The 27,344-nt window shown below is 34.7% G+C and overlaps 7 protein-coding genes and 1 long non-coding RNA gene across 11 annotated transcripts; 3 read left to right on the top strand and 5 right to left on the bottom strand.

The window, feature by feature from the left end:
* On the top strand, nt 1,210–4,616 carry LOC104768365. Of its 2 annotated transcripts, none has more exons than XM_010492311.2 (3): nt 1,210–1,306; nt 2,026–4,105; nt 4,228–4,616. In XM_010492311.2, the coding sequence occupies exons 2-3, from the start codon at nt 2,033–2,035 to the stop codon at nt 4,432–4,434; spliced, it is 2,280 nt and encodes a 759-aa protein (XP_010490613.1). In that variant the 5' UTR covers nt 1,210–1,306; nt 2,026–2,032; the 3' UTR covers nt 4,435–4,616. The 2 variants fall into 2 exon arrangements, with proteins under 2 accessions (XP_010490613.1, XP_010490612.1); XM_010492310.2 differs by lacking the exon at nt 1,210–1,306 and adding an exon at nt 1,340–1,695.
* On the top strand, nt 5,311–7,733 carry LOC104768362 (probable serine/threonine-protein kinase At5g41260). Of its 3 annotated transcripts, none has more exons than XM_010492308.2 (9): nt 5,311–5,641; nt 5,766–5,901; nt 5,983–6,116; nt 6,217–6,322; nt 6,419–6,504; nt 6,588–6,809; nt 6,913–7,068; nt 7,148–7,261; nt 7,345–7,733. In XM_010492308.2, exons 1-9 carry the CDS (start codon nt 5,330–5,332, stop codon nt 7,573–7,575), a joined length of 1,497 nt encoding a protein of 498 aa, XP_010490610.1. In that variant the 5' UTR covers nt 5,311–5,329; the 3' UTR covers nt 7,576–7,733. The 3 variants fall into 3 exon arrangements, with proteins under 3 accessions (XP_010490610.1, XP_019097638.1, XP_019097637.1); XM_019242093.1 differs by having other exon boundaries at nt 6,588–6,815; nt 6,958–7,068; XM_019242092.1 differs by having other exon boundaries at nt 6,588–6,815; nt 6,940–7,068.
* Nucleotides 7,819–8,874, bottom strand: LOC104768364. The gene is made up of 2 exons (XM_010492309.2): nt 8,215–8,874; nt 7,819–8,120 (listed from the first exon to the last, which is right to left on the bottom strand). Exons 1-2 carry the CDS (start codon nt 8,595–8,597, stop codon nt 7,859–7,861), a joined length of 645 nt encoding a protein of 214 aa, XP_010490611.1. The 5' UTR covers nt 8,598–8,874; the 3' UTR covers nt 7,819–7,858.
* LOC104768361 lies at nt 9,816–10,616 on the bottom strand. The gene is made up of 2 exons (XM_010492307.2): nt 10,315–10,616; nt 9,816–10,170 (listed from the first exon to the last, which is right to left on the bottom strand). Exons 1-2 carry the CDS (start codon nt 10,613–10,615, stop codon nt 10,007–10,009), a joined length of 465 nt encoding a protein of 154 aa, XP_010490609.2. The 5' UTR covers nt 10,616; the 3' UTR covers nt 9,816–10,006.
* LOC104768360 lies at nt 11,692–12,924 on the bottom strand. Its single transcript, XM_010492306.1, has 3 exons — nt 12,415–12,924; nt 12,002–12,331; nt 11,692–11,895 (listed from the first exon to the last, which is right to left on the bottom strand). Exons 1-3 carry the CDS (start codon nt 12,479–12,481, stop codon nt 11,744–11,746), a joined length of 549 nt encoding a protein of 182 aa, XP_010490608.1. The 5' UTR covers nt 12,482–12,924; the 3' UTR covers nt 11,692–11,743.
* Nucleotides 13,414–14,705, bottom strand: LOC104768359. Its single transcript, XR_764234.2, has 2 exons — nt 14,039–14,705; nt 13,414–13,630 (listed from the first exon to the last, which is right to left on the bottom strand). It is a non-coding gene; the product is annotated as an uncharacterized LOC104768359 (long non-coding RNA).
* Nucleotides 17,599–19,132, top strand: LOC104768358 (L-type lectin-domain containing receptor kinase IV.2-like). Its single transcript, XM_010492305.2, has one exon. The coding sequence runs from the start codon at nt 17,859–17,861 to the stop codon at nt 18,930–18,932; it is 1,074 nt and encodes a 357-aa protein (XP_010490607.1). The 5' UTR covers nt 17,599–17,858; the 3' UTR covers nt 18,933–19,132.
* Nucleotides 19,415–22,721, bottom strand: LOC104768357 (uncharacterized protein At1g04910). Its single transcript, XM_010492304.1, has 8 exons — nt 21,945–22,721; nt 21,404–21,473; nt 21,243–21,313; nt 21,074–21,162; nt 20,845–20,977; nt 20,529–20,761; nt 19,967–20,443; nt 19,415–19,890 (listed from the first exon to the last, which is right to left on the bottom strand). The coding sequence occupies exons 1-8, from the start codon at nt 22,509–22,511 to the stop codon at nt 19,635–19,637; spliced, it is 1,896 nt and encodes a 631-aa protein (XP_010490606.1). The 5' UTR covers nt 22,512–22,721; the 3' UTR covers nt 19,415–19,634.

Here is a 27,344-nt window from a genome sequence, read left to right as displayed (position 1 = left end):
TCCTTTTATAAAGATGACAGTGATGATAACGTTACTGTTTGTGACATTATTATGTACGTGTTCTATGAATAATTGATTGGTGACAAGAAAATATGAGTATTACAAATTTTTGAAAGTATATGGATACCCCTTTTCCTCTAGATTTTTCTAATATAGAATCCAATTAAGCCATGTGTAAGGTCACATTTATTGATCAATCACCTTGCTGAATCATCATCACCATATGCTAAATAATTATACACTTCACATGTAACCTCAGCAACTTGCACTTGAGTTGAATCCGAAAACTTTGCAGTAGAAATTCATATATCTAATATAAAGTTGTCTAAAAAAGATGTATATATTGGCTGCTTGAAAACAATGGATTTGGACCATATATAAAGCATGTTCTTAAATCCTAATATCGAGATTCATTGAGTAACCAGTAACCTTTTAATATTCCTTTTTGGCCGATGTACTTTACAAATTCTTAAACACGTATAAGAGATTCTAAATTCTAATGTTTAAAATGTGTTGAAGGTGTATTTGTTATAAGCAAATCGTAATATAACTTTGTCTTTTTAGTCAACAAAAAAAATCTACGTAATATATTAAGTTTACGACGTGCTATAATCATAATGTTAGAAGAAAAGAAAAAGGTAAAAAAAGTAGAGTCCTTTTGCTTTATTGAAACAAAAATAATAATAACATATACTACTTTTATTTTAATTGGATCACTGCTCTAAGTGGTCTCCTTAGTCAAACAAATAACAGGCTCCTCTCCTCATGCCAAAAAAAAAAAAAAAAAAAAACATTATTGGATTTTGTCATTTTGATATGATAATGATGTTATCCATGAAACCTTAAGACATGTAAAATTGTGGGTGGCATACATGTGCAAAAGAAAATACAACAGAAAAGTTTTTACTAATAATGTCATTTTGATTTGATTCTAGAATATAATAAACCTCTTAATCAAGTCAAGATTAACATCTCTATAACAAGTTAAATACATATTATATTTTTCTGTCATTACATATACTATTAGAAGTTGCGAAACTGATTGAACATTTGTAAAGCCGTAACGGACAAATAATGAAGATATGCAGAGAAAAAAAGTGAAAAAGATAAGAAAAACTTGTGCGTGATGAGTCATCACTGATGACGTCGGTATGTCTCGTTAAAAACTCTGCTTTTTCTTTTTTTTTTGGGGATGCGAGCGAGAGAGAAAACAAAACGGAAGTCTTGTAAATGGGCCTTTAATTCATACGAACCACACGATCCCTAAACGCTTATTAATCACGACCGTACGATTTCTTACACGAAGGTCTCTCTGTCTCTTTCTCTTTCTCTTTCTCTTGTTTTTTTTAGTATTTCTTTGGTTTTACTCGTAAGCGGCGCAAGGAAGATTCTATGCGCAACTCCTCCTTCTTCGATTCCTTGCTCTCTTTCTCTGTTTCTCTCTCTGATCGATCACTAGTCTTAAAACTTTCTCGATTGACGTTTAAATCTGAACAAGATTGAATCTTGATTTCTGTGGTTTCTGTTTTTTTTTTCCGATTTTGCTTCTACTCCACGTTGTCCCCTTCTTTATTTTTTTGCTCCTCCACATTTTAATAAAATTTTGTTTTCTTCTCTCCGACGATATCAGCCATCACCACCACCAACTCCAGTTTGCGATTTTATGAAAAAAAAATCTTGTCTTTTCTCTTAATGGTAATGTTTCTTTCCCTGTGAGAATGTTAAGAGTGTTACTGAGGATGTTGCGTTGATTAGGTGAATGAGAGAAAGAACAAAAAAGGATTTAGAAGCAGATATTTTTACTAATTTTAGGGTTTCGTCTCGACATTGAAATCAAGATTTAGTCTTTTTTATACATTGTGGACTTCTCAATGAGAGAATGAGTAGTAATCCGAGTCTCTCTCGTGATTTAGTTAGTTTATGTATTAATCCAGAGTTATATGAAAGTGAAAGTTTCTCCCTTTTATTTTTTTTATTGATATATTTGTTTTAATGGAGATAAGTTTCATTGCTTCTGTTTTGTAGATGAATAATGGGTACAAGAACTGAGCTGACAGATGTTCTGAAACAGAGTCCAAGAACGTCAGAGATGACGGATGCGAGGTTACATAAAGGAGGAACTGTAAAGGAAGAGTGTCAAACAAGTGGCACAAACAGCGAGATTCGTGTCAGAACGAAACCTTCAAGCCGTAGTCGTGGAAAGGAATGTGTTTTGGAACAGAGTGATGATCTTGTTAAATATATGTCCAAGTTGCCAGCTTATCTCCAACGTATAGACAGAGGTGAAGAAAGCGTACCACAGAGTAATGTTTTGAATGTTGGAGTCTTGGATTGGGAACGTCTAGAGACATGGAAGCGTGGTCGAGCTGAAAGATCTAGTGGGAAAAGTGAGAGACATGTGTCTAGTACTAGTATTGCTTCTACTTCTTCTACTAGAGTAGTTGTTCCCAATGAATCTCGTAGGTATAAGATTGATGACCAGTTCCCCACTTTTTCAAATCTCGGTAAAGTTAAAGTGTCCCGGGATCTTCAATGCTCTTTGGGACCTGAGTTGGCTTCTAGGGATTCATTAAATATGCAGGAAATAGTAGAACCTTGTAGCAATAAGTCCTCTGGTAAAGGAGTGGAGCCGAGGAAGAGCAGAAGATCGCATTCAAATCTTGAATCCACTTCAGGTTTATTGTCAGATATGGGAAACTCTGTGGGGTCACTGGCCATGAATAAGGAGACTCAGAAGAAAAGGGCAGGGGAGAGACATGCACAAGAAAAAGCAAGAGAAAGAGCTACAGAAAGTGGAAGACATTGTGTTGAGAAGAAGATGATTGGCGATTCGGAAGCTGGTCTTACTTCTGAAAAGCAGGAGTACAGCAACATTTTTCTCCTTCGTTCAAGAAAACAGTCCCATTCACAGTCACTGGATGATAACACGAGGGTAGTAGCAAGGGAAGCTAACGGTTTCAATAGCTCTTTAGGATTGAGATCTCAAACACCTCGTTCCTGTCCACTCTCTATCGACCTAGAGAGATATTCTGAAGATGTGTTGTTGCCTCTTGGTGCTGATCATTCGGGTAAAAAAGAACGGTTTGGTGGGAGAAGGCATTCAAAGACAGCTTCCAGGATATTTGATCAAGAAATACGTGAAGTTGAATCCAGAAAGGAGAGACACCATTCACCAAGCAAGCGGTTTAGTTTTAGCTTTGGTCGTCTCAGCAGAAGTTTCAGCGTGAAAGAAGATTCAGCTGTCCAACCTTTGAGTTCTTCTGAAGATACCATCAAGTCTTGCTCTATGAGATTCGATGGCTCAGTTTGTCCATCTCAGTCAAGTAACTCGGAGAACCAGAACACTCATTGCAGATCATCTCGAGTTAGTCCTCTAAGACGGCTTCTTGACCCTTTACGGAAACCCAAAGGCTCTGAGAATGTTCTTTCAGCGAAAGCAAGATCGAGTTCTTCCAATACAAACCAAACCAAGAGCGACACATCGAGAACCAGAGCTCTTTTTCAGCTAACGATCAGAAACGGTATACCTCTGTTTCAGTTTGTGGTCGATGATAACAACAGCAACACCAGGAGCATTCTTGGTGGTTCAATGAAAAGCTCATCGTTCAAAGATGATTCTGTTCAGTACTGCACATTTTACTCGGTTAATGAAGTCAAGAAGAAAAAAAGCGGAAGCTGGCTTATCCATGGACACAAAGAGAAACACTGCGGGTTTGTCTACAATGTAATCGGTCAGATGCGGTTGAGCAACTCCATGAGCTCAGATTTAACAGATGAGAACTTCAGAAACATATCTTCTGTTATCAGAGAATCAGTTCTGTTTGATGAGTCAGAGCAAGTAAAAGGGAAAAAAGAGGTTGCAGCTGTAGTGATCAAAAAGAAGCCGGTCGAAGAAAACTGTACTGGCCTCGAGGAAACGACTGTGATCATTCCAGGTGGCGTTCACACTTCCCCGGAGAAAGGAGCACCATCACCGTTGATTAGCCGGTGGAGATCTGGAGGGGTATGCGACTGCGGTGGTTGGGATGTTGGATGTAAACTCCATGTCCTCTCCAACAAATCACCCCTCCATGAGTTCAACCAAAGCTTCAAACTGTTCGATCAGGTAACATAAACACAACAGTCTTTTAAGAGTTCCATGCAAACTCGTTTGAGATCAAATTAAATTACCATGTAAAATCAGTGTATATTCTTTGTGTTCCTGAAAGTAGTCTTTTAACATTGCAGGAAGGAAGTGAACAAGAGTCAGGTCCGGCTTTGGCGATGACTGAGCTGAAGACAGGGATCTACAGTGTTGAGTTTGGTTCGTTTGTATCGCCGTTGCAAGCGTTTTTTGTGTGCGTGACGGTCATAACATGTGCTGCCGAGGCAAAAACCACCGTAAAAGCTTCATCTCCTTTGGCTCCGCCTCTATCTCCTGTTGGTAGAGTCTAAAACTCAGGACACAAAAACAGAGTAGCTAATGATCGAATTAGTCTTGTCATAATTGCCCAACTTGTACCTCTGTTCTTGTTTTGTCTCGAAGGAAAGAAAAAAAAGAGTCAAAATCACAGAGAATAACACTGCCACTAGATTCATGTGTGAATATTATTTATTACGTAATGTTCCAATTTGTTTAGGCAATATCTTGATGAACAGTACAACCAAAAGAAACTAAAAATTATCAACATGATACTTCAACTAATCAACGTCATTTGTAAGCTAAAAATACTATATTGAATAACGAACAAAAAATAAATGGACTTATAGCCCATTTAGGTCCAAAGCGTACTTATAGCCCATACCCGTTTTTTTCACAACTTTGATTATTTTAAACGAAAGATTTTTTTTTTTTTTTATATAAATCATCTATATTTCCAAAACGAGCGTCCCATTAACCACTATAAAATTACTAGTAGAAACTAATGATTCCAGATATATTAATATTGAATCACGAACAAAAAATAAATGGACTGTAATTACGATTCATTTCTAGAATAGTGTTAAATTAACAATTAAAACTATGACGTCAAAAATAAAATAAAACCATAAAATCATATGGTATTCGATATTCATATTATAGCTTTTTTTTATGTGAATATTAATATTATAGCTTAGAAAAGCATGATTCATGACCAAAACTAACCAACATATAATCTATTAATTAATTCTTGTTAGTTGTTACCATTATAAAACATGCTAATTAGTTGTCAAAAAAAAAAAAAAAAATGCTAATTACTACTACTATATTTGATAGTTTGAATTTTGTTTATAGACTAAGAAAAAAAAACAGAGGAAAATTAAATTTGGAGGCGGGAGACTGAGCATTATTATATCGCCGGCTGTAGTAATGGGATGCATTTGCTTCAAGTCTTGGTGCCGATCATCTTCTTCGCCGTCGATTTCATCAACGGTCGTAGATGATCTCGAAAACATCAGAGACGATGACGACGACGACGGAGGTCATTATCCGTTGATATTCCGTGAGTTCAGCTTCGAGCAGCTTAGAATCGCCACCGACGGTTTCTCCACCGGAAACATCGTTTCAGAGCACAACGATTCTGTACCAAACATCGTCTATAAAGGAAAACTAGGAGACGGTCGTCGGATCGCCGTCAAACGGTTTCAAAGACTTTCTTGGCCTGATCCTTTCGAATTCATCGTTCGTCTCTCTTTGTGATCCTTTTAATGATTTTGGTTTTGGATCTTTTTGTTTTTCTTTGAGAAGTTTTTTGATATCTTATAAGGATATGGTGGTGGTNGTGGACTTTTATTTATTGTTTCAGAATGAAGCACAAGCTGTTGGGAGATTGAGGAGTGACCATTTAGCGAATTTGATCGGTTGTTGTTACGATGATAACGAGAGATTGCTTGTTGCTGAGTACATGCCTAATGGAACATTAGCAAAACATCTTTTTCACTGTAAAACTAAAATCTCTTCTTTTTTGTCTCATTGATTGATGGTGTTTCATGTTTGATTAAGAAGAGTGTAATGTGTTTCAGGGGAGAAAAGACCGATGAAATGGGAAATGAGGTTAAAAGTTGCGCTGCATACCGCAAGAGCCTTGGAGTATTGTAATGATAAAGGAATTGAGTTGTACCATGATCTTAATCCTTACAGGGTTATGTTTGATAAGGTGATATGGATGCTTAACTCTATTGTCTTTGATTTGTGTGTTTTTCTTGATATGCAAAAAACAAACCAAATCTTTAATATCAAAAGTGGTTGAATGACAGAGAGGGAATCCTAAGCTTTCTTGCTTTGGTCTCATGAAGAATAGCCATGAAGGAAAATTTTATAGCACCAACTTAGCATTTGCTCCTCCTGAATATTTGCGCTTAGGTACCAAAACAACCTTTTCATGTGTATGTGTTTCAATTAGAGTACATCTGAATAATCTCATAGAAGTTCGTTCGTTTCTACAATAACTTTGTTCAGGTACTTTGATACCGGAGAGCGTCACATTTAGCTTTGGAACCTTGTTATTGGATCTTATGAGCGGCAGACATATTCCTCCAAACCATGTAACAAAAAATAAGCATACTTAGTTGCATTTTGGACTGGTTCTTAGCTTTTATAAATGGTAATGTGTGATTTGTTTGTGCAGGCACTTGATTTGTTCCGAGGCAAAAACTATTTGGTGCTAATGGATTCAGCTTTGGATGGTCAGTTCTCTGATGAAGACAGAACAGAACTAATACACATAGCTTCTCGATGTTTAAAGACTGAACCTGAAGAGAGGCCAGGTATAAAGTTTCTTAAGGCGACTCTTTCTAGACTTCAGAAACGAGCCAAGTTATGGCCTATTAATGTCAAAAGACCCATTTCTGTAAGTGTCACTCTCTCCATATATATATACTCAAAACTAGTCTCTTTTGAAAGAATGCAAAAAATTAGTTAGTGGTACTCATCAAAACATATTAATTTGACAGCCTCCATCAAACAATCTGCCTGAAAAGACTAAACCTACAACAGAGTCATTGAAGTTGACTCCTATTGGAAATGCCTGTTTGAGAGCAGATCTGAGTAACATACACGAACTACTAGAGAAACTCGGGTATGAAGAAGATAATAGGGTCGGAAACGAGGTATATTGATGATTTTTATATACATACTTATTATCTGAATTTGAGGGTTGGATGTTGCTGATTCTGATAAGTGTGACAGTTCTCATTCCAAATGTGGACCGGCGAAATGCAAGAGAATATGGACTACAAGAAGCATGGAGACGTCGCATTTCGTGCCAAAGATTTTGATACCGCCATTGAATTCTACACAGAGGTACAGTATTTCATTGACACATTCTATAATCATCAGCAAGTATATAAATAAAAGGACTTGGTTCATGCTTCATTATTTTGTAGTTTATGAGTGGAGCTCCTGCGGTGTCACCAACAGTATTGGCAAGAAGGTGTCTTTGTTACCTAATGACTGAAATGTTCAGCGAGGCTCTAAGCGATGCAATGCAAGCGCAAGTAGCTTCACCGGAATGGCCAATCCCTCTTTACTTACAAGCGGCTTGTCTCTTCAAGCTCGAGATGAAAGCTGAAGCTAAAGAAGCACTTAGACATGGTTCTGCTCTCGAGACTTATTAGAGTTTTATTTGAAAAAAAAATACTCACTTTGACAAATTATAAATACACACAAAAACATGTACATGCCAATGTGAATAAGTGTGTACCCATTCAGATTTTTTTATTCAATTATTATGAATGTTTATTTTTTTTCTTTTGTAAATGTTGATCCAATTGTTTGATATGATTGCACTCGTGCAAAAAGCTAAAACTTGGAATCAAATGCCACACAAAGCAAAAGAAATGAGATTTGAGAAAAGAAAATACAAAAACAGAGGATTTTTTTTAAAAAAATCTTCTTTTCTCATTGTTGTGAAGGCAAGTTAAAGTGAAAGAACCATGAGATTACAAATGCACATACCATGCATGTTAAAAGGAAATTAAGGAAGCTATTTCCTCTCCAGAATGTCCGGTCATCGGAATCACTTGTAGTAGCCACCACGGTTGATATGTTACCAGCCTCCACGTCATCCACATTGGTTTCAACCGTTGTTGTTAATGTTTGATCAATCTCATTGGCAACTTTAGAGAAGTTTTGTGCTATGCAACGACAAATCTCGCAAGTCCTGAAAAAATTACACGTGTTAATCAAACAAAGTTCCAATATATGAAGACTTTAATTATGAATATATGAAAATAATTATCATTGGTTATGCTTACTTATTACCCTTGATCTTGAACCAAGTATCGGCACATTGTTTATGAACATAACCCAAATCATCTTTACAAGAACATCCAAGAACCATTGGATCACCACATTCATGGCGATTGCTCTCTAAACCCAAATGACAAATCCTGCAATCTTTCTCTGGAGACCCTCCGGCTGATCGAGAGGCTTCTGATTCGGAATATGTTGTTTCATCACCCAAGTCATCGTCATCAGCAATCTCAAACTCGCCGCAAAAGCTACGAACAGCTGAGTGGAAATCGTAGTCGTAATCACAAGAAGAACTGTCTTCTTCTCCGCTGACGTCACTTCGACGGTAATGACGATCGCCGGAAATAATTTCCAAATCAAAGTGAGAGTTTTGAAAAGATGACATTTTTCATTTGAGAAAGAGAGAGCGAGAGAGACTAAAAGAAAGACGAGGTTTTTGGTAATATGATTACAAAGACTTCTGTTACAAGTAAACGTGAACTCTTGGATCAAGAGATTTGTTATTAAAAAGGAAATAAAATTAAGGATAATAAAAAAAGCATTGAGGGGTCAGGAAAAATTCTGAAGGACTTATGTTTTTTGTTCTGTCTTGGGGACCAAAGTGATGAAACATAATTTACAAACAGCTTTAATACTGTATTTATTTGTTTAAAGAGAAGAAAAGAAAAGAAAGAAAACATAAAACAGGCTTTAAGCTGGTAATACTCGATTGTTCACTAATCCGCACGCTAAGTATCATCGTGTTCTTTGTGATTTTTTTTTTTTTTTAAAAAGAGAAGGAGCAATGTGTTTCGTGTTATTTATAGCTTTACTTGATATCTGTTTGTGACCGTTGATTTGAGTCTTCCAAGTATTGAAAGTCATCAATATGGACGGTGAAGATTATGTAATGCGCGTGGGAGGCACGTGATGGGACTATGTGTCGTTCGTTAGTGCGGCTAAGCTTCGGGACCACCGCCTCATGCTTCTCTTTCACGCCACCATTCACTTCCTTCATGTTTCTTTTGTGTTGTGTGTGTCTGTTTTTTTCCTAAATTAAAAATTATTTTAAGATGGACATACAGTTATCAAATTGAAGAAGATTAAAGGAAAAAAAAAAAGATTGAACTGATCCAAACCTACAGAAAAAAAAAAAAAAAAAAACGAAAANTCAAACAAATGAAAACATATATGTTGGATTGTAGTCTCTTTTTAGTTTTTTGACAGAGGTCTGGTTCCGTTACCGATACCGGACTTTGTTGGTTTGTTTAGTTGGGTCGCGTGAGGATCACGCTCTCTCAATTATCATTAAAGCCCATTAATAACAAAAATTGGTCCTTTTTTTAACGGTCCAACTATTTAATACTCCATATGGGTCATTGTTTGTGACTCAAAGTCTCAAACCCATCATCATTGCAAATTTTGCCAAATCAATAATATATAACATATTATTAAAATTCTGATTTGAAAATTTAAAATGTGTTCTTGGATAGTAGTATATTTTATGAATTATGATATTGAATCCACAATATGAATAAAAACTATAAGTAGTTGAAATACCCCATACCTCTGCTATTACCCGAAATGGACAGTAGTTAGTACTACTACTACACGAGCTGACAAATGGAGATAAAGGCAAATAATTTAAACATAACGAGTAGAAGGCGACAATGTTAGTAGTAGTACAAAGAGTTACCGGAACAGAGAAATTAAAGACAAACTAGAGATTAAGAAGAAGAAAAAACGTGGGAAATTCTAGCTACAAACAAGTGCATAATAAAATGTAAACTAATTAAAGAAAGATTTGGTCTTTTTTTATCCACCGCCTTGAGCTTGTGGAGGAGGAGAAGAAGAAGGAGGCTTTGGAATGTAAGGATTGAGAGGGCTTCCGTGCTCAATAGGACCTGGTTTGATCGAAGCTTTTGTGGTTGGAGATGGATCCACCGGGAAATTGTAATCCTCCAAACCCACTTTCATTTCTGCATTTTGATATATGTGTGTCACTTAGTCATTAGTACTATCTATCTATGTTCCATGTTAAGAGGATTTTAAATACACTAAGTAAAAAAAAACTCCATATAACTCAAAAAGCCAAATGTATAAGAGAGGATTGATTCAAATACCAGAAGAAGCTAGTACTGAGGAGCTTAGGATGATTACAACCAAAAGGAAGACAAAGCTTGATGATGATGTCTTCATCTTTAAAGAGAGAGATTGAGGAGGAAGAGGAACAATGTAACAAAGAGAGAAAGGTCTATTTAAAGAGAGAGAGAGAGAGCAAACTTGCAAAATGATGTGGATGATAGGATAGTATATTATTGGGAAATAAGGGGCCATGTGGGGTTTTGGGTCTATGTCTTGAATGTGATGTTGTGGGTTATAATCGAGATCATAGTTATTGCTACCATCTCTCTCTCTATGCATCTCTCTCTATACAAGAGAGGAAGCATCTCAAACAGCTCAAAACTATTCATTGGTTTACAATTTAATGCTCTCTCTCCATTACTAGCTACTACTTTCTTTTCGTGTAAGCCACGTGTCCCGAACTCTCTACCTCCATTAACATGTCTTTTCATCGACGTGTTTTGATCACCATTGATAGAAACGAGGATATGAGAAGAAAAAAAGAAAAAGAAGAAAGATAAAATGTGGATGGAGGAGACAGACAATATGGTGAAGAAGATACAGAGCTTGAAGCGGCGCCTTTTTTTCTTTTTACTGTACAAGATCGTGTGTGGTTGTTGACTAGTATTTATTTCTTGGACTTTGAATGTTTTTTTTACTTTTTACTCTCTGTTTTCGTTTTTTACCTTATGTTTTTCTGAATTACATAACTTAGCAGTAGTAGCATTATTAGCATAGTAGTAGAATTTAGTGTATAAATTTTCTAATTGAGCTTAATAATAACTTTCTAATGGTAGTAACAGAAATGACAGTACAACACAATAATGTTATTAAAACTATGCATAAACAACAAACAAAAAACAAAAAGTTAGTTTGCTTTTCTTATTCAAAAACAAAAAAAATATTTCCATTAAGCTGGGTTGGATGGATGCTGGTGTGAATGACAACGGAAATAGCATTAATGCCATTCACATTTCACCATTTAATGTGCTTTTCTTTTTGTCTTTTTACATTTTTAGTACTATTAATTTTTTTTTTTTTTTTTGTATGTTCACCATATATTGTGTGTGCGCATTGTAAATATAAAAATGCGCGTAAGAAAATTATAGTTAAATCAATTATATATTCAGTATTCAATTACTCAAATTGGCTGTTTGAAACGATCAATAAGCTAGGTTAGGTCCAAAAACTCTGAATATTTCCATATTGTTAATCTGATTTAAGAATCCTGATCACAATTGTCAAGTTCTTGTGTTAGTTAAAAAAAAAAAAAAAAAAAANAAAAAAAGACAATTCTTGTGTCATATAGTTTTGTTATCCTATATATTATTATTAATAGATCTAAATTTCCAACTTAAAAAAAAAAAGGAAAGAAGAAAACGAACTTTTAAATAACACATTGAAATAAAAAAAACTATATGTCATATGCTACCAACGGGGGCTAAAAGCTGGCGCATCCGTAGGGGCCTCGGATAGCTCTCCTGAAAACGTACCAAGAGCTTCTCCTGAGCTAAGGATCTCAAACATTGACCGGTGAGGGTTGTTCCGTCTCGCCGCACACAAATCAGGCAAATGTGAACCTATCAAGTTTCAACATTCGATCCACAATGTTATGTAAATATATAAACTAAAAAAAAATCTTAAAAACCTAACTGAAAACTTGAATATAAGAGCAGATTTAATTACCTTCGGCAGCGACAAGATTAAAGTAGAGATCAGCAATGTTAGGGCAGTCTTCGAGACATTGAGGAGTGCAAAGCTTGACGGCGAAGCCAGGCTCGAGAAGAGCATCCGATGAAATCCCAACGGATCTCCTATCCACACCGCATGCATTGACACATTCATCTGTCTCGATGTAATTAGCCATCGTACCATCAACGTCGATCTCAGAACTCTGGCACCGATAATCTACCCCACCGGTCTGCCTCACCTCCGTCTCTAGCACACATCTTTTTCCCGAGGCCGAGATTGAGAACGAGCATATGTCGTCCGGCAAATCCTCGCATATTACATTGGCTAAAAAACAAACAAAATTTTCTACCTAATGAATTATATATTATTCGTTTATTAACCACGTACGTTAAATAAATTCTACTTACCGTGAGAAGAAGTAGAGGAGCAAATAGTGATAAACAGAAGTAAACAAGCTTTTGAAACATAAACCATAATTGATTTTGGTTAATAAGAAAGTTAAAAGACAAACTCGGAGTTATTATGTGAGGAAGAGTTGTTACAAAATGTTGGCTATTAATAGTCTAAGAAGACGAAAACGTTGCGACTTTGATTTCTATATTTAAGATTCTTTAGCATTCGCTTAAGAAACAAAGAAATTTCCTCGTCCATATGCTTGACGACGACGTAAACGTTTTCGGTTGACTTGACTTTGGAACCTTTATTACTCCAACTGGGAAAATGGTTTGGCTAAGATGTTTTGTTTTTCGGCAATAATTATAGCATATTTTTGAAAATTTACATTTTTTCAATTGGGCTTGTTTTGAAAAATGTTTTTGATGTTGGACTTCTTCTTTTCGTCGCACTTATTTTTATTTTTAAACGCAGCTAAAAACCAACATTCAAAAAAAAAAAGGTTGCATTTCGTTGCATTTTTTTTTTGGATGTGAATTTAAATTTTTTTTTTTTTTTAATCTAGTTATTTTTTACCGCGTTTTTTGTAAAAGAAAAATTTATGCGTCAGTATTTCGCTCTGCTAAACATGTTGTTACATATTGTCGTTGTTGTGTCCTTCATGTTCAAGATTTTCGTATTTTTAGTTGCTTCATATTGGACATAACTCGTTTGGGCTTGTTTCTGCCGTGGGCATCATGGCCGCTTGAATGTGTTGCGTTCAGTTTTAGAATGGTTACGTGTTGTTTGTTTCGTTTTAGAATGTGTTCGAGTTTTGTTACTTGTTTAGCGTTACGCTATTTTCAGCATTTGTCGCTACGTTGGCCCCCTAATCATACATCTAACACACACACACATACTACTAGCCCTATACATACATCATTCACTTTTCATCCACACCCTATACATACATCTAATAGTAATCCTATACATCCATCTAAGAGTAAATAAGTAAAGACCCTATGCGTATCATCTATACATACGTCATTCATTCTCATCCTTATCCTATGTATATACATCCCCTACATCTAATTATTACAAACATGACTCTATACATCATTCATTCTCATACAACATACGTCTATACATAGAGGTTTAATTTAGTCTCTCCTGCACCAATTAAGCCGGATGACGAAAATCATAGACGACTAATTACACAAACGAATCAAGCTTCTCTCGTTTCACTGCCATCTGCAAAATGGAACGAATGTGTCAATTTCCATTTTAACTATTTTTTCTCTACTTTCTCTACAAAACCAAAAAAATAGATAGAACAAAAACATCTAGTTATAAACATCTAGTTAAAAACAGTCGTTCTACTATCGTAATGTATATGTTTATTTCCTTAGGCAGAAAAAGAGGCGAGATTTATATCGAAACCAATTTCTACTAATTTCCAACACATGCATACAACCATTACGAAGACAACAACATTCAAGCCCTCAACTTATGAACATTTTACTTATCACCCAGTATATATACTAGCATAATTTAAAAAAAAAAACATGGTCATTTGAAATTTTCCAATACTATATACTCTGAAGAAGACTATATATTTAGTTTAACAGAGAAAATAAAATGATCGGACTAGAACCTTACCTTCTATGGTCATGATGCCTCTATGACTGACTATGCTTGTCTTTCTCTGAGGATGTGGGAACTATAAAAGGTTTTGACTTGAACGTAAGCGGAAGAACATAATAGGAAATGCAAAAAAAAAAAAAAAAAAAAGAGTTTTAGTCGTTTTAAGAAAAGAGTTTCGAACTTTGAACGAGAAGATGAGTGAAGTAGTAAGTTATATTTATAGAGGTCCATCCACACTTATAAAAAGAAAAAGAAAAAGAAAAATCAAGTTATTGTATTTCACAACGGTAACAATTTATTGTTTCAAACGTTCGTAATTTTTCTTCTGCTATCCAACGTTCGACTGTCAAATCTTAAGTGACAGATTAATAAAAAAAAAAAATTATACTGTAATTAAAAACTGTAATCTTACGCGCATTTTAGACGCGTCCTCTCTGTCTAATTATTATCACCTCAGGCGCGTGAAGATATAAACTTGTTTCCAAACGGTCATATTTACTTTTAGAGTCATATATTAAAAAAAATACCTATCAAAGTATAGATTACTCGATGGCCTGAATTTGTTGCATAATGGGCCTCATAAAAGCCCGTATCTGCATAAATTTGCTGCATAAATTTTCTGAACAAATCAAATTTCAAAACAAAACAGAAAAAAAAACTTTTCTGAACAAATCGGATCGAAGCAGAAACCAAACTTAAAAAATAAAAATAAAACTAATCCTACAAAACAAATTCAAATTAAATTATGGGAATTTTGTTTAATATACCACATTTCCCACAAAACTTTTTAAATGTACCACAATCAAGATTCTTTTTCTGATCTACCATAAATATGAGACAAAATAACGTTTTTGCCCTCCTGCTAATATGACAAATCTCGTAGACAAGTTGAGGAGTACAAACTTGTCCATTAGCTTAAATTATTTGTCTATAACATAAATAAATAAATGACTAGTTGTCTCTATTTTGTGCGAGTTTAAAACTGGTTCACCGAGTTAATAAAAATATTGTTTACTAGAATTTTTGTGAATCATCTAGTGCATGACAAATTTAATAGAGGACAAGTGGACATTATGGACAAGTGTAAAACTTGTCTATCGAGTAAATAAAGTATTGTCTTTGTAAAATAACTTGTCCATGATAAGATTAATAGTGGACAACCTGGTGCGTATAATTGGTCCATCGGTCTTGAAAGGAGAAGCGGAAGACTATGCCAACGACGAATGGTCAGATTAGGTAGTGAAAGTAAGACCAGCGACAGAACTAAAGGAAGGGCCAAGAGATATATATGGGAGGCGATCTGGCGGTTCTGGTTGGTCCGGCGAAAGAGCTCCGGCGATGGCGGTGGTAAGAAGAGCTCTGAAAAGAGATGAAGACGGAGATGCGGCGGAGGATAACGGAGAAGAACTAGGCTGAGAAGAACCAGACGGAGACATGGCGGTTACTGATTCTCTTCTTCTTCCACTCACTGGTTCGCTCTCACTGGTTCTATTGTTTTGCTATCTAAAACAAATCGAGGATAATGGGAGAGATGTGTTTCTTATTAAAAAGAAAACAAATAAACACTTTGCAACATCAAACAAACTCGAGGATATATTGGTCATTTTGTTATAACAGATGTGGTACATTGAAAAAGGAGTTTATAATGTGGTACATTGGAAAAGATTGAGTTTTCAATGTGGTATAATTATTAAAAAACTCTTAAATTATTTCATTTTTTTTTTGTAATTTTAATAAAATTAAAACCAAATACTAGTAATCCCAAAATAAAAATGCAATTTTTAGAGAACTAAAAGTTTATACTAGTAGTAATAATTTTCGTGGTCGGTATAGATTTATTATGGATTTGATTAAATATGTGGAAGACCGAAGACATTAAATGTAAGAACAACAAGAGTCAGACAGAGCATTAAATGGTCCATGGTTTTAAACCATTTATTAATTGAACGCACCAAGTGTCAGCGAGTACTTTTGTCAGTCTATGAAGTTAATGCTCCCCCCAATTTATTTCTTGAGGGGTTATTGATATTGAGTTAAGACTCTCTCGGTTTTTTTTTTNTCGTTTTTTTTTTTAATCCTTGTGGTATCATTTTATTTAACTGGACTGAACTATTCATTTGCCCAATTGCCCCGAACAACGCATTTAATTATGTCCCAACAATATTCGTTTCAGTATTCATACGTAAACTAGAAGAATAAATCGTCAATAAGCTGCAAAATATCACCAAAACTGACAAAAGCTATATAGACTATAGTAGTAAAAAAAAAAAAAAAGAGTATCTGTCCACAAAATAATANATATATAACAGTAGAATCAACTCGGAAAAGTAGTTCATGCATCTCTTAAACATCGACTATTATGAATTCGCATTGTTTTCTTCTTCTTTTTTTTTTTTTTTTATATCAAAAGTTAAACGAACGAATAACAGTATATAGCACGTAGATTTTATTGAAAATTCTAAAGCATTCCATAGAAAAGAATTGTCACTAAAACTCATAAACATAGTCGTGATTACTAATTTAAATGAATTAACTTATATGTGATGCACATGCACATATTTTCATTTCATTTTTTCTTGTGACGATGCTAATAGTGATTTGAAACATTGATTTCCTTCCTCCTCCACTCACATACTATTATTGTACTTAATTATTTAATTATTAGGCTGCATGTGACTATATGTGGATATAAGTATAAAATAAACCGTAGTTTTCAATAATTAATATTTTAGCATTAAGACACCGAATAACTACATATACAGTAGTTGGAAAAATCTAGAATTGTTTCTGAGCAGAGAATGTAAGGAAAAGAAAAAAAGACATTGTAAACCAATTTTCTAATAAGATAAACAAGATGCTGCCAAAGGAGAAGGTTCTTAGAGTTGAAGTCACTCTCTTTCAACCTTGCAAGCGAGAGGTTCCACTAACTGTGGTTATTTATATAGATTCGTCCTATGCAGCATATATATAGAAAACGAGTTCTTTCTATACTACTATGGTTTTAAACATTGTACAATTTCGCATTAAATGAAAAATACCCAAACTTTGCCTATGCGAGCATTTTGAACTCAACGACGGACAAAGCCACTAGCATGTTATTTTTTTTTTTGTTTAACCTTTTAATTTTGAACCTTTTAAGCATTTTAAATTAAATAAACTAGGTAACATAAAACATAATAAATGGTTGTCCACTAATTAACCCATTAATACAATAAGAGAGGATACGAGATCCTTTTATAGATTCCATCTTCTTCTTTCCGCCAACAATTTCACCTTTATTATCTTAAACCCCACATTTTCCCTATTTCCTTTTTCTCAATGGACAATAAATATGATTTCTTTTGCACTATCTAAAATAAAAAAGGTTATGACCTAATCTTATTGTAACATCATAATTCTCGAATACGATGTTTTGATTTAATAATTGGCTTTACACCTATTGATTAGATTTTAGATTTAAAAAAAAAAATAGAAAGAGTGGGGTTAAAATGTCACAATCGAGAACATGGGGGCTACGAAAGAGAGAAGATAAAAGAAGTGGGTATAAGAACAGAGATCGCATTAATTGAATTTTTTTTACCTTACTCAGCAAACCACTGAGAGTGTGTTTGAGAGCGAATCAAAGGTTCCTCCAAAGACGATGTCTTTAATTCTTATTTAATTCCCTTCTCCTTCTCCTTCACCAAAATCCACACATCGATTAAAAAGAAAAACCCTAAATTCTTGAAAACTGGAACTCATTCAAGAATCCTAAATATTCCATCTAAGAAGGAAGAAGAAGAGAAAAAGGAAGCTCCTTTACTTTGATTCTTGAAGCTCAATCCCAGTTGCGGCTATGGCGGTGTTCAAAACCCTAGCTTTTCTGCTCGTTTTATGCTGCTTCGAGATTTACCAAACAATGGCTGATACAGATGCAAATCCCTCGTTTTTGTTTAATGGGTTTGTGAAATCTCCGAGCTTTGACGAGAATGTTGCTCTGTTTGGAGATTCTAAGCTTGTTAACGGCGGTCCATCGATTCAATTGACTGACTCAGTGAGTCGGAGTGAAGGACGAGTCGTTTACAGGCAACCCATCAGACTGTTTCAAGGTAAAGAGAGAAACTTTTCCGGATCATTCTCCACTAGTTTCTCGTTTTCGATGTCTGATGAGATTGGTAGTGTTCTGGCTTTTCTAATGGTTCCAACTGGTTTGGATCTTAGGTCGTTTGGTAGAAAGGGTAATAATAATAACAGTAGTTCATCTGGTCTTGGGTTCTTATTGCAACACAAGGTTGTTGCTGTTCCGTTTGGTATCTCCAAGAAAGGGAATCGTGTAGGGATCTTAGTTGGTAGACCTGAATCTGGTAAAATTAGAAAGTTATCATCTTTAGGTGACCAATTCAGTGGAGAGAAGAGATTGAATTGTTGGATTGATTATGAGGCCAGTTCAAAGAGAATAGAGGTTCGTGTGAGTTTATCTAATGCCTTGAAGCCGATCGATCCATTTGTCTCTTACTCAGTAGACTTGGCTAAGATATGGAAAGATGGGAAGTTTATGGTTGGGTTAACCTCTGCAAATGGGAACTCTTCTAGGCCGCATTATCTTTATTCATGGAGTTTTAAACTGAGACATCCTTCGATGAGGATTCATTCACAGCCGCTTGATCCAGATGAAGTTGTTAAGACTGTTAAGGAGGGGGAGAAGACATTGGAAGTTAAGGGTAAAGGCAGATGTATATGGAGAATGCTTAGTGCATTGGTTTTGGGTGCGGTTTGTGGAACTTTAGGAGCGATGTTAGCGTTATACCTTTGGACAATATGTGGTAATAGGCAGTCAATGGCTATAGTTCCTGAGGAATGTGCTAATGAAAAGTCTGATATGGTTGTGATGAAAACAGATGCTGTTGAAGAAGAAGAAGGGAAGAAGTAGTTTGGTGGTCTTTTTTTAGAATGTTGTTTTTGTCTTTGTTGTTTGTAATGTAAATTCTGGTGTCCTTCCTCTTCTTCTTCTTCTGTTTGTTTTTTTGTTAGTTGCAGAATTTGGTGAGATAAGTTTTCACATGTTAGAATCTTACAATATATGTATTAATTAAAAAATCTTGATTAATGTTATATTGTCTTCTTCTTCTTCTTTTTTGTTTTGTTTTCCTTCACTCATTTGAGGACACAAAAGGAGACGTGAAGGTATTGAAGTAGGAGAGAGTTTGTTCCAAAAAAGAAAGCAAAGGGATTCTCGTGAATTCTACAAAATGCATTTATAATCAGTTGCCACTTTCAGACATCTTTCTCTGTGTCTTTTCTCTGTCTTGACCGATTAGAAAGTGAGAGGAGAGTAACAGTGGAATGTGTAGTGTCTCCCGTGGTCCCCTTCCTCTCAATCTAGAGATTCATCATTGCTGTAAGTACAGCAGATTTCGAATTTAATTTTTCGAAGTCATTTGTATAAGCAATGATTCGTATTTGATAGCTGAATTTACAAATCTTGCTTATAGTTCTCTAATTTCCTAGTACAGTTAGAATACTTAAATAAAAACCCTAATCTACAAGTGAACAGAAAAGAAAAACCAAAACTTGTGTGTTCCCACCGTTGTGTATGTGCGTATAAACTTAATGAATAAATCGTTCTACCCTTTTATCTCAGAGATTGTGCTCGTAGACTTGGTCTTTCAAACCGGTTAAGGCCGGTTTGCTCCTCAGACGTATCGCACAAGCAACCTGGAAGAGGGTTAGCATAGAAATTCTCCTCCAACTTTGGGCCTGCCTTTCCTGGCCGCCTAAGATACGGTGCTCCTACTCTATTCTGATGTAGTTTCTTAACCTTCGACGAGAAATCTTTCCATGATATAAGTCCCGCATCGAGCCTATCTATCAATCTCACGAACCTGTGCCTGAAAAACCCACCGTAAAATGTCAGTCTTAAGTACAGAAAAGGGTTTCTTTTCACACAAGAAAGATATACCGTACCTATCGGGATTGATCGTTTTTCTAAACCCTTCGAATCTCCGGTGACCCTGAACTGCTTTGGCCATGTTTCCATCGTAAGTATAAGCAAAAACATCGCTTTCGAGTGCTAAATTGTAATCAAGAGCAGCTAATCTGTTCTGGTAAGGTGTAATAGTCGAAAGCTCTTCCTCGGTGGCCAATGTAGAGTGAAAGAAAACGTTTGGGAACTCTTCGTGGAATGCGGTCATACTCTTCTGGCCGTAGATCTTTCCTGCGACAATGTAGATCTTCGTTGTCGAAGGAAACCCCATTGCCTTGAGGAACACAGCAGCTTCACGTGGCGTCATAGGGCAATTACCTTCAAGACGCCGTGCTGTACCATTGATTACTTTTTCTTTCCAATGCGGTATACTATACCTCATCTTCTCAAGATCAATCGATTCTTCATGGGATAGACTGTGATTGCATCCGGTAAACGCCAACATGTCTTTCTCGTACCTATAAGGCAAAAAACTCAATTAATAGATGATTCTCAGCTTCATTCATAAGAGAGAGAGGGAGTAGTAATAGTGGTAACTTGTACCGTAAGTGAAGAGCAAGGTAGGGTTCGTTTTTTTCTCTAAGTCTTGAAGAGAGAACATTGCTTAGATTCTCTATTTCTTCAGAGTAACGAAGAGCTTCATAGTTTGCGTGACATCTAAGACGCTGGATCGAAGGAGGTGGACTGTTGTTCGCTAGACGAGAATCAGTGTGATTGAATACAATCACCTTATGCTTCTTCAGTAACTTGGCTATTGAGTTTCTGTAATAACTCGACTGCCACCAACAAAACCATTACAGAGTTAGTTAAAATTGCTGAATAACCTAAAGAGTAAACAGAGAAGTTAACAAAGGTTTACCTTGGACCAGGACACAGGATTCTTTTCAAGAGGCTTAATGGAAGCAAATTCTGGAGGTAAATACTCGACAATTTGGACATCTTCTGCTAGTGCTTTGATGAAATGTTTCCAGTCAAAAATGTCCTTAAACGTGCTGAGAAGAGGATGGATACAGAGCTTGATTAGTTTATTAAATGATGCTGAATTTTTTATGATGATGATGATGGTTATGATGATGATAATGGTTTACCTAGGATCACTCCAGAAAGATGAATGGTCAAGAAACGGAAGAACAAGAGTTGCGTTCATGATTTTAGCGATAGCGACCATATCACATATCTGTAAAGAAGAAATAAATTGAGGATACAAGAAAATCTTATGCTGGAAACATAAAAGCAGAAGAAGAAAGAGAAACTTACACCAGTTCTCATCTGATTCAAACCACCATTGGCGTGAACAAGAAGATACCCATTAGTTTTCTTGATTGGTTCTAAACAAAACAAAAAACGATTATTAGGTCAGATGTTTCTCTCGTCTTCTTTTTCCCCCGGAGTTGAAGAGAAGAAATGATGAAACTTACTTTGGTTCTTAGGACGAGCCATGCACTTCTGATAGTTACCAGTCTCTGGTTGATTCCAAATCTCTGGGATCTGTTGGGACAAAAAAGCAAAAATTAGTTCACAAAATGAAATGAGACACATGATTAATGATGAATAAGCCCAATGGGCCAACGTACACTAGTTAATCTTTAAAAGCTGATGTCATAATGATTTTAGCTAGTGTAAAAGTAGTACTATTGGATTAGTTATAAAAACAACTAAAAAAATCAAGTCAACCGCTAGAAAATTCAATAACGAATGGAGCAGACCCACGATGACTTCGTATTTGGCAAAAAATATTCTTTAAATTATATTTTTAACGAACTTTAGAAAAATCCTTCTACGAAAAACTAATCCACTAATAAAGAAAATACATAATTTGTGTATTTTAATTTAGATTCACCTCCGAATTTTTGTCGACACGAACAGAATCGTAAACATGGGTTCTGTTTTTTTTTTTTTTTCCAACGCGGAAATAAAACTTTATTTTGTCGACTCTGTTTTATGAAAATATGAACTTACCGATCTTGAATTTGGAAGGAGGACTTGAAAAGAAGTAGATGATGATTCTTCTTCTCTAATGATCTTCTCAATCGTTGGTCTAGGATGTATAGAAACGACGAACTCATGTTTGTCCACGTGTCTTTGCTGCCGTCGTCCGGAGATAGCAACGATGAGGAAGAAAGTGAAGACGAGGATGGACAATAGAATTAAAATCAAACGGCCAAGATTTGTCGCCGATCTCATGTTACGACCAATCCCAGCCGTCCATTGAGATTTGTTCTCAACCATAAGCATCCACACGAGCCTGAATTTACGGAGAGACAAGAACCCGACGACGTAATTGTGGTGTGAACCACTTGGACAACACGACGACGACAACGATCCTCCTCCTCCGACGCCGCAGCTTGTGGCGGTTTCTTCCTCGTCGGGGACGTAAATCACTGTGTTTCCTCCTCCTCCTCCTCCGACAACGACGGTGCAATGATCTTCTTGTGAATCAGCTACGCGCCGTCTTGTTGTTGTTGTTGTTGGCGGCGCCGGTAATTGGCTGCTGCTCGAAGGGTTCACCGGAACGCCGACTGACATGTGGCCACCGGGAAAAAAACAGGGGAATTTTTTAAAGAATGAATGAACAAAAAAAATGATATATTAGGAATCAAATGATATCTCTCTATTGTTCTTCGTCTCTCTCTCTCTCTCTCTCTCACCCTTAAATATAACTTAAGCGTGATCTCAGGCCGAGCAGACAAAAAAAACAATCTCTCTCGAATTCTTTTTATTTTTATTTTTCCTCTCTCTTTGAGTCTCCAAATATATTTTGGGTCGAAGATATATATATATATATATATGTGAGCTCTAAAGCTAAAAAGTCGTTTTGATTTTGTCTAATATAAAAGTCGTTTTATTTTTGTTTGTCGAATATAAAAGTCTTTTTATGCTTCTTTGTTATTTGGAGTTTTCTTTTAATTCACATGTAAAACTTGTCCTTTATACAACTACGAAACTTGCTACTAAAGTTCCTAGAAACCTTCACAATTTATTTGTCGAAATTGTTTTTTTTTTTAGTTGTATATTTATGTAGTATCTGTAAATAAGTATACACTAATTTTAATCTAGTTGAAAAAAATAAAATAAAATGTATCAAGATAGTGTATATATAGTTGTTTTGGTTGATAAATGATAATTACATAAATTTATTTAATATCATCTATATTTTAATGATATTGGATTGGTTAATAATATTTGGTTGTATTTACCAAACTAGACACGTAGAATTTAGATAGCAATAAATTTGCATATTGATGATTTTGTTGATTATTAAATTCGACATTTCTTACTGTTTTAGATTTCGTTTTATTTTTTTAATTAAATATGCATAAGTCAATAATTGTTTGCACGTCGGCGAAAGATAAACACAGTTTGTTTTGTAAAATATATAACAAACAGTTTTTTTCATTTTTAGTGAAATCTCTTTATTTGATAGACATCCAGATTTAGTGAAAGATATTTATTACGATAACCTAGATAAGATCATTATATTAGTATTTTGTAATATAACTATACAAGTAAATCACCGTACCATAAAAATCAAATCATAAAAAATAAAAACAAAAAGTCTTACTATTATTTTCCATTCATAAATCATAACTACTCTTATTCTTCTTCTTTTGGATTCAGTAAACCGTGTTTAGATATACTAAACCTACTGAAAATTTTGTACTCCGTATCAAATATAATCGAATACTAGTTGTAATGTATTTTACATTTTTACTGTTTGAATTGTAAATCTAACAGCGCTGCTCAGTTATATATATATATATATATATCCAAAAACGGGTTAAATTGGAGATTTCAAAGTCCTTCCAAATTAAGTATGGATTTTAAATGCATCAGATTGTGAAATATTTATGTCAACGATCTTTTTTAGATTGAAGTGTTTTAACCAATACTCACTAGACTAGATTTACGTAATACGTCGAGACTGACCTATTCCATTAACAAGACTATACATTAAAATAGCAAGTGTATTCATCATGCAGTCAATTATCCTTATTTCTTAATGTCAGAATTCTAAAAACAGGGCCAGTTTAAATAAGACCAGTAGCTTTACTAGCTAGTTAATTTTGTTACTTTATTCAACAATATTAGTTAGTTAGCCCGTCACACTACTTATCACGCATTTATCTTTTTCCTTTCTAAGAACATAGTAGAAAACCTAAATCACTATACGCTAGAGAGATTACGTGTAGCTAATAATTAAACAGTTAATATTTCTTTTCGTATACAGATCATACGGTTCCATATTATATAGTGACATAAGACATTTATAAATCATAATTCGTTCACTTATAAGATGTAAAAAATGAACGTTTTCATATTTATTCACTTGAACAAAATCGATTGAAAATTATGGGTTTAATTAAAAAAAAAAAAAAAAAAGAAAGAAGAGTATGCAAATTACATGTGAAAACAATATAAGGGCATCTTTATAGGGGGAACTATTTTGGATGTTCTTAGAGTAAATATATTATGAAAATAATGTAAGATCAGTAGTTAAGATCTTTTGTTAAAAAGTTAGTTATTGGGGGAACATGTTTAAGATCATAAGATTTAATAATATAATAATGTTAAACATATTACAATTATAAAAACTTATAAAATAACATTTAAATTGCAAACTTATAAAACTTTTACTAAAATTCAGAATACAATACCAAAATTTTATGAAACAAAAAAACATTAAAAAAAGAAAAAAAAACAAACATATTACTTAATTAAAGCACACAAACATTTTATTTAATTAATATATAGTTTAATGTCCAAATTTATTCTATATATTCTCAATCAAATCCTCTTTTAATTTGTGAAAAATTGTTTACAAAAAATAATATCCATTCACAGCTTGCCACATCAGCTTAGAACTGAGCCAAGAACAGTTCTACATTAAGAACTGATTTTGGTGTTCTTATACCACTATTTATTATTTTCTAATTTTTTTGGACTAAGAACATTCTTGGTGTTATGCCTATAAAGATGCCTATAAAGATGGCCTCACAATGATGGCCTTTATGTAAGTTCTGAGTATTAAAAAGGGAAAAGGCCTTTTAGGATAAATTCGAACGTTCCTCGATTTCCCAAATCGCTTTGTCCTCTTCCTACGCCCCTTTACTCTTGTTGGTTCTTTGATTAATATGATGCCCATACCGAATAACATTCAAATACTACTCTACAAAAACTAAATGGACTAGTATATACAAATTCTTCCGTTTTTCATCGAGCTATTTTTTACAAAGAGATCATAAGAGCAGCTGTATATTTGTTATACCCTCCAACTATGTGCGAACTAAATAGGGGACGTGGCAGTTCCAAGATTCTCGATAACAAATAGACACGTCTGTAGAAGACTGACTTGTTTATGCGTTTAAAAATATATACAACCCCACTTAGTTTTGTAACCGTTGGAGTTCCATCAAGTTACATAAAAAATAATTATCATGAGTGAACCTTTTTGAGATAGTAGTAGTATCAATATCATTCACAGTTTTTGATTACTTATTTTACTTCTGAGCTCGAATTATAATTCTATCGCTAAATAATGATGGCTAACCCGGTATAAATCATGGCTAGCTCAGATGCGTTTTGTGTCTAACTCAAGTGATGGAAATCAACTAGTCATCTTCATGTACTTTGTAAATTAGACACATCTTTTTTTCTGATCACCACAAAACTTAAATAGCTGTTGCGTATATGTTTCATATACTAACACGAGCCCCAGCTTAAATTTGACGTGAATTATGAAAATAATTATACAATGTTGCTAAAATACTTGACGTGTATTCTCGTGAATATCCTAAATATAAAAAGACGTTTTGATGTAATTTAACTTCTAAAGCTCATCGTAGGAAAACGTTGTGTATAAGAAACTAATAAACATTAATAATATCCATCAACCGGTAATGTAGCATTTGAACTAAGATGGTAGTAACGTACCTAAGATGATGGACTTTAAAACAATTAAAAGCCAACCAAACAAATTACTTATCATTAATTAAAAAGTTTAGTGGAAGATTAATCCACAGTCTAACATTATGTTCTGGTGGTCTCAAAGAGCATATAACACTACGAACCGCGACCCACGTTCTCAAGACCACATAACATTCCGAACCGCGATCCACGTTCTCAAGACCATATGATTTCTCTTGACTCATAAACCGATTCTCCAAAAGAAATGATGTATTTTTTTTTTAATATTTAAAAGAACAGACGAGGAAGTGGCGTTCTAACTCTCGGTGACGTCAAAAACTCAAAAGGGAGCAGAGTCACTAGTCACTACCATTGGACTCTTGGTCGATATCATAACACGCTTTTAAAAATTGGACTTATGAGATGAGACTCAAAATTGACTGACCCATTCGCTAGAAGCAAACTATATCGAGACAAAACACAAACACATGTATGTAAATGTCAAAACGTGTTTAATATATTTTATTTTATATAGCGATTAGCGAATCATAGAAAGAGGTTGCGAGTGGGTGGCCACGCGCCATTTAGGTGGAAGTCTCAAGTCTCTCCACTTTTGTTTTTATATATTTGGGGAAGTCAATGTCTCTCACCAACACCTGAAAACTAAGGCTCGTAGTTGGGATGGTTGTTCTTAGGGTTGGCAAATTCTATTTATGTCATAATTCCGATTCTGAATTCGTATCAAATTTTCGTGTATCACAAGGATATGCACAGTAGTTGATTTAGAATTGTTGATATGGTTGGCAAATTCTATATATGTCATAATTCCGATTCTGAATTCGTATCAAATTTTCGTGTATCACAAGGATATGCACAGTAGTTGATTTAGAATTGTTGATATAGCTCATTTTTTTAAAAAAATGTATCTAAATTAACTCATATACGGATGTCGGATAAAGCTACATATGTAATAATAATTAACAATTCTCATATACATAATACATTTGAATGTTTTTAAAGTCCTTCAATGAATCTGACTTTTCAAAGTAGACGAAATTTCAAAAGTATTTATAAAATTATTCTTTTTTTCTTAAAAATGATTGAGAAGTAGAATATGTTTTTGTCTGCTATCTATCTATACAATACAACTCACGTCTGCTAGATAAAGAACTAACGCGTACGGAGTGTTATTCTTGTTCTCCGTCAGGACCGTCCCCACCGACATCGCCGACACGTCTTTTTTAGCCGCAGCCCAATTTTATAATTGTACTTTTCATTCTTGATTCTTCCTTGGTACATTTGTTGTTGTACTACTAGAATGATAAGAGTTTAAACATACAACCATGGTACCTCCGTTTCAACTTTCATATATATTACTTTTGTATTGAAACAAAGATTTGACTAAATAAAACAAAATTTGGGAATCCCCAAAAGAAAAAAGGAATGCGTACGGTA

Source organism: Camelina sativa, chromosome 20 (genome assembly GCF_000633955.1).
Source record: "Camelina sativa cultivar DH55 chromosome 20, Cs, whole genome shotgun sequence".
NCBI classification, from domain to species: Eukaryota; Viridiplantae; Streptophyta; class Magnoliopsida; order Brassicales; family Brassicaceae; genus Camelina; species Camelina sativa.
This window is presented reverse-complemented; position numbering and strand designations above follow the sequence as displayed.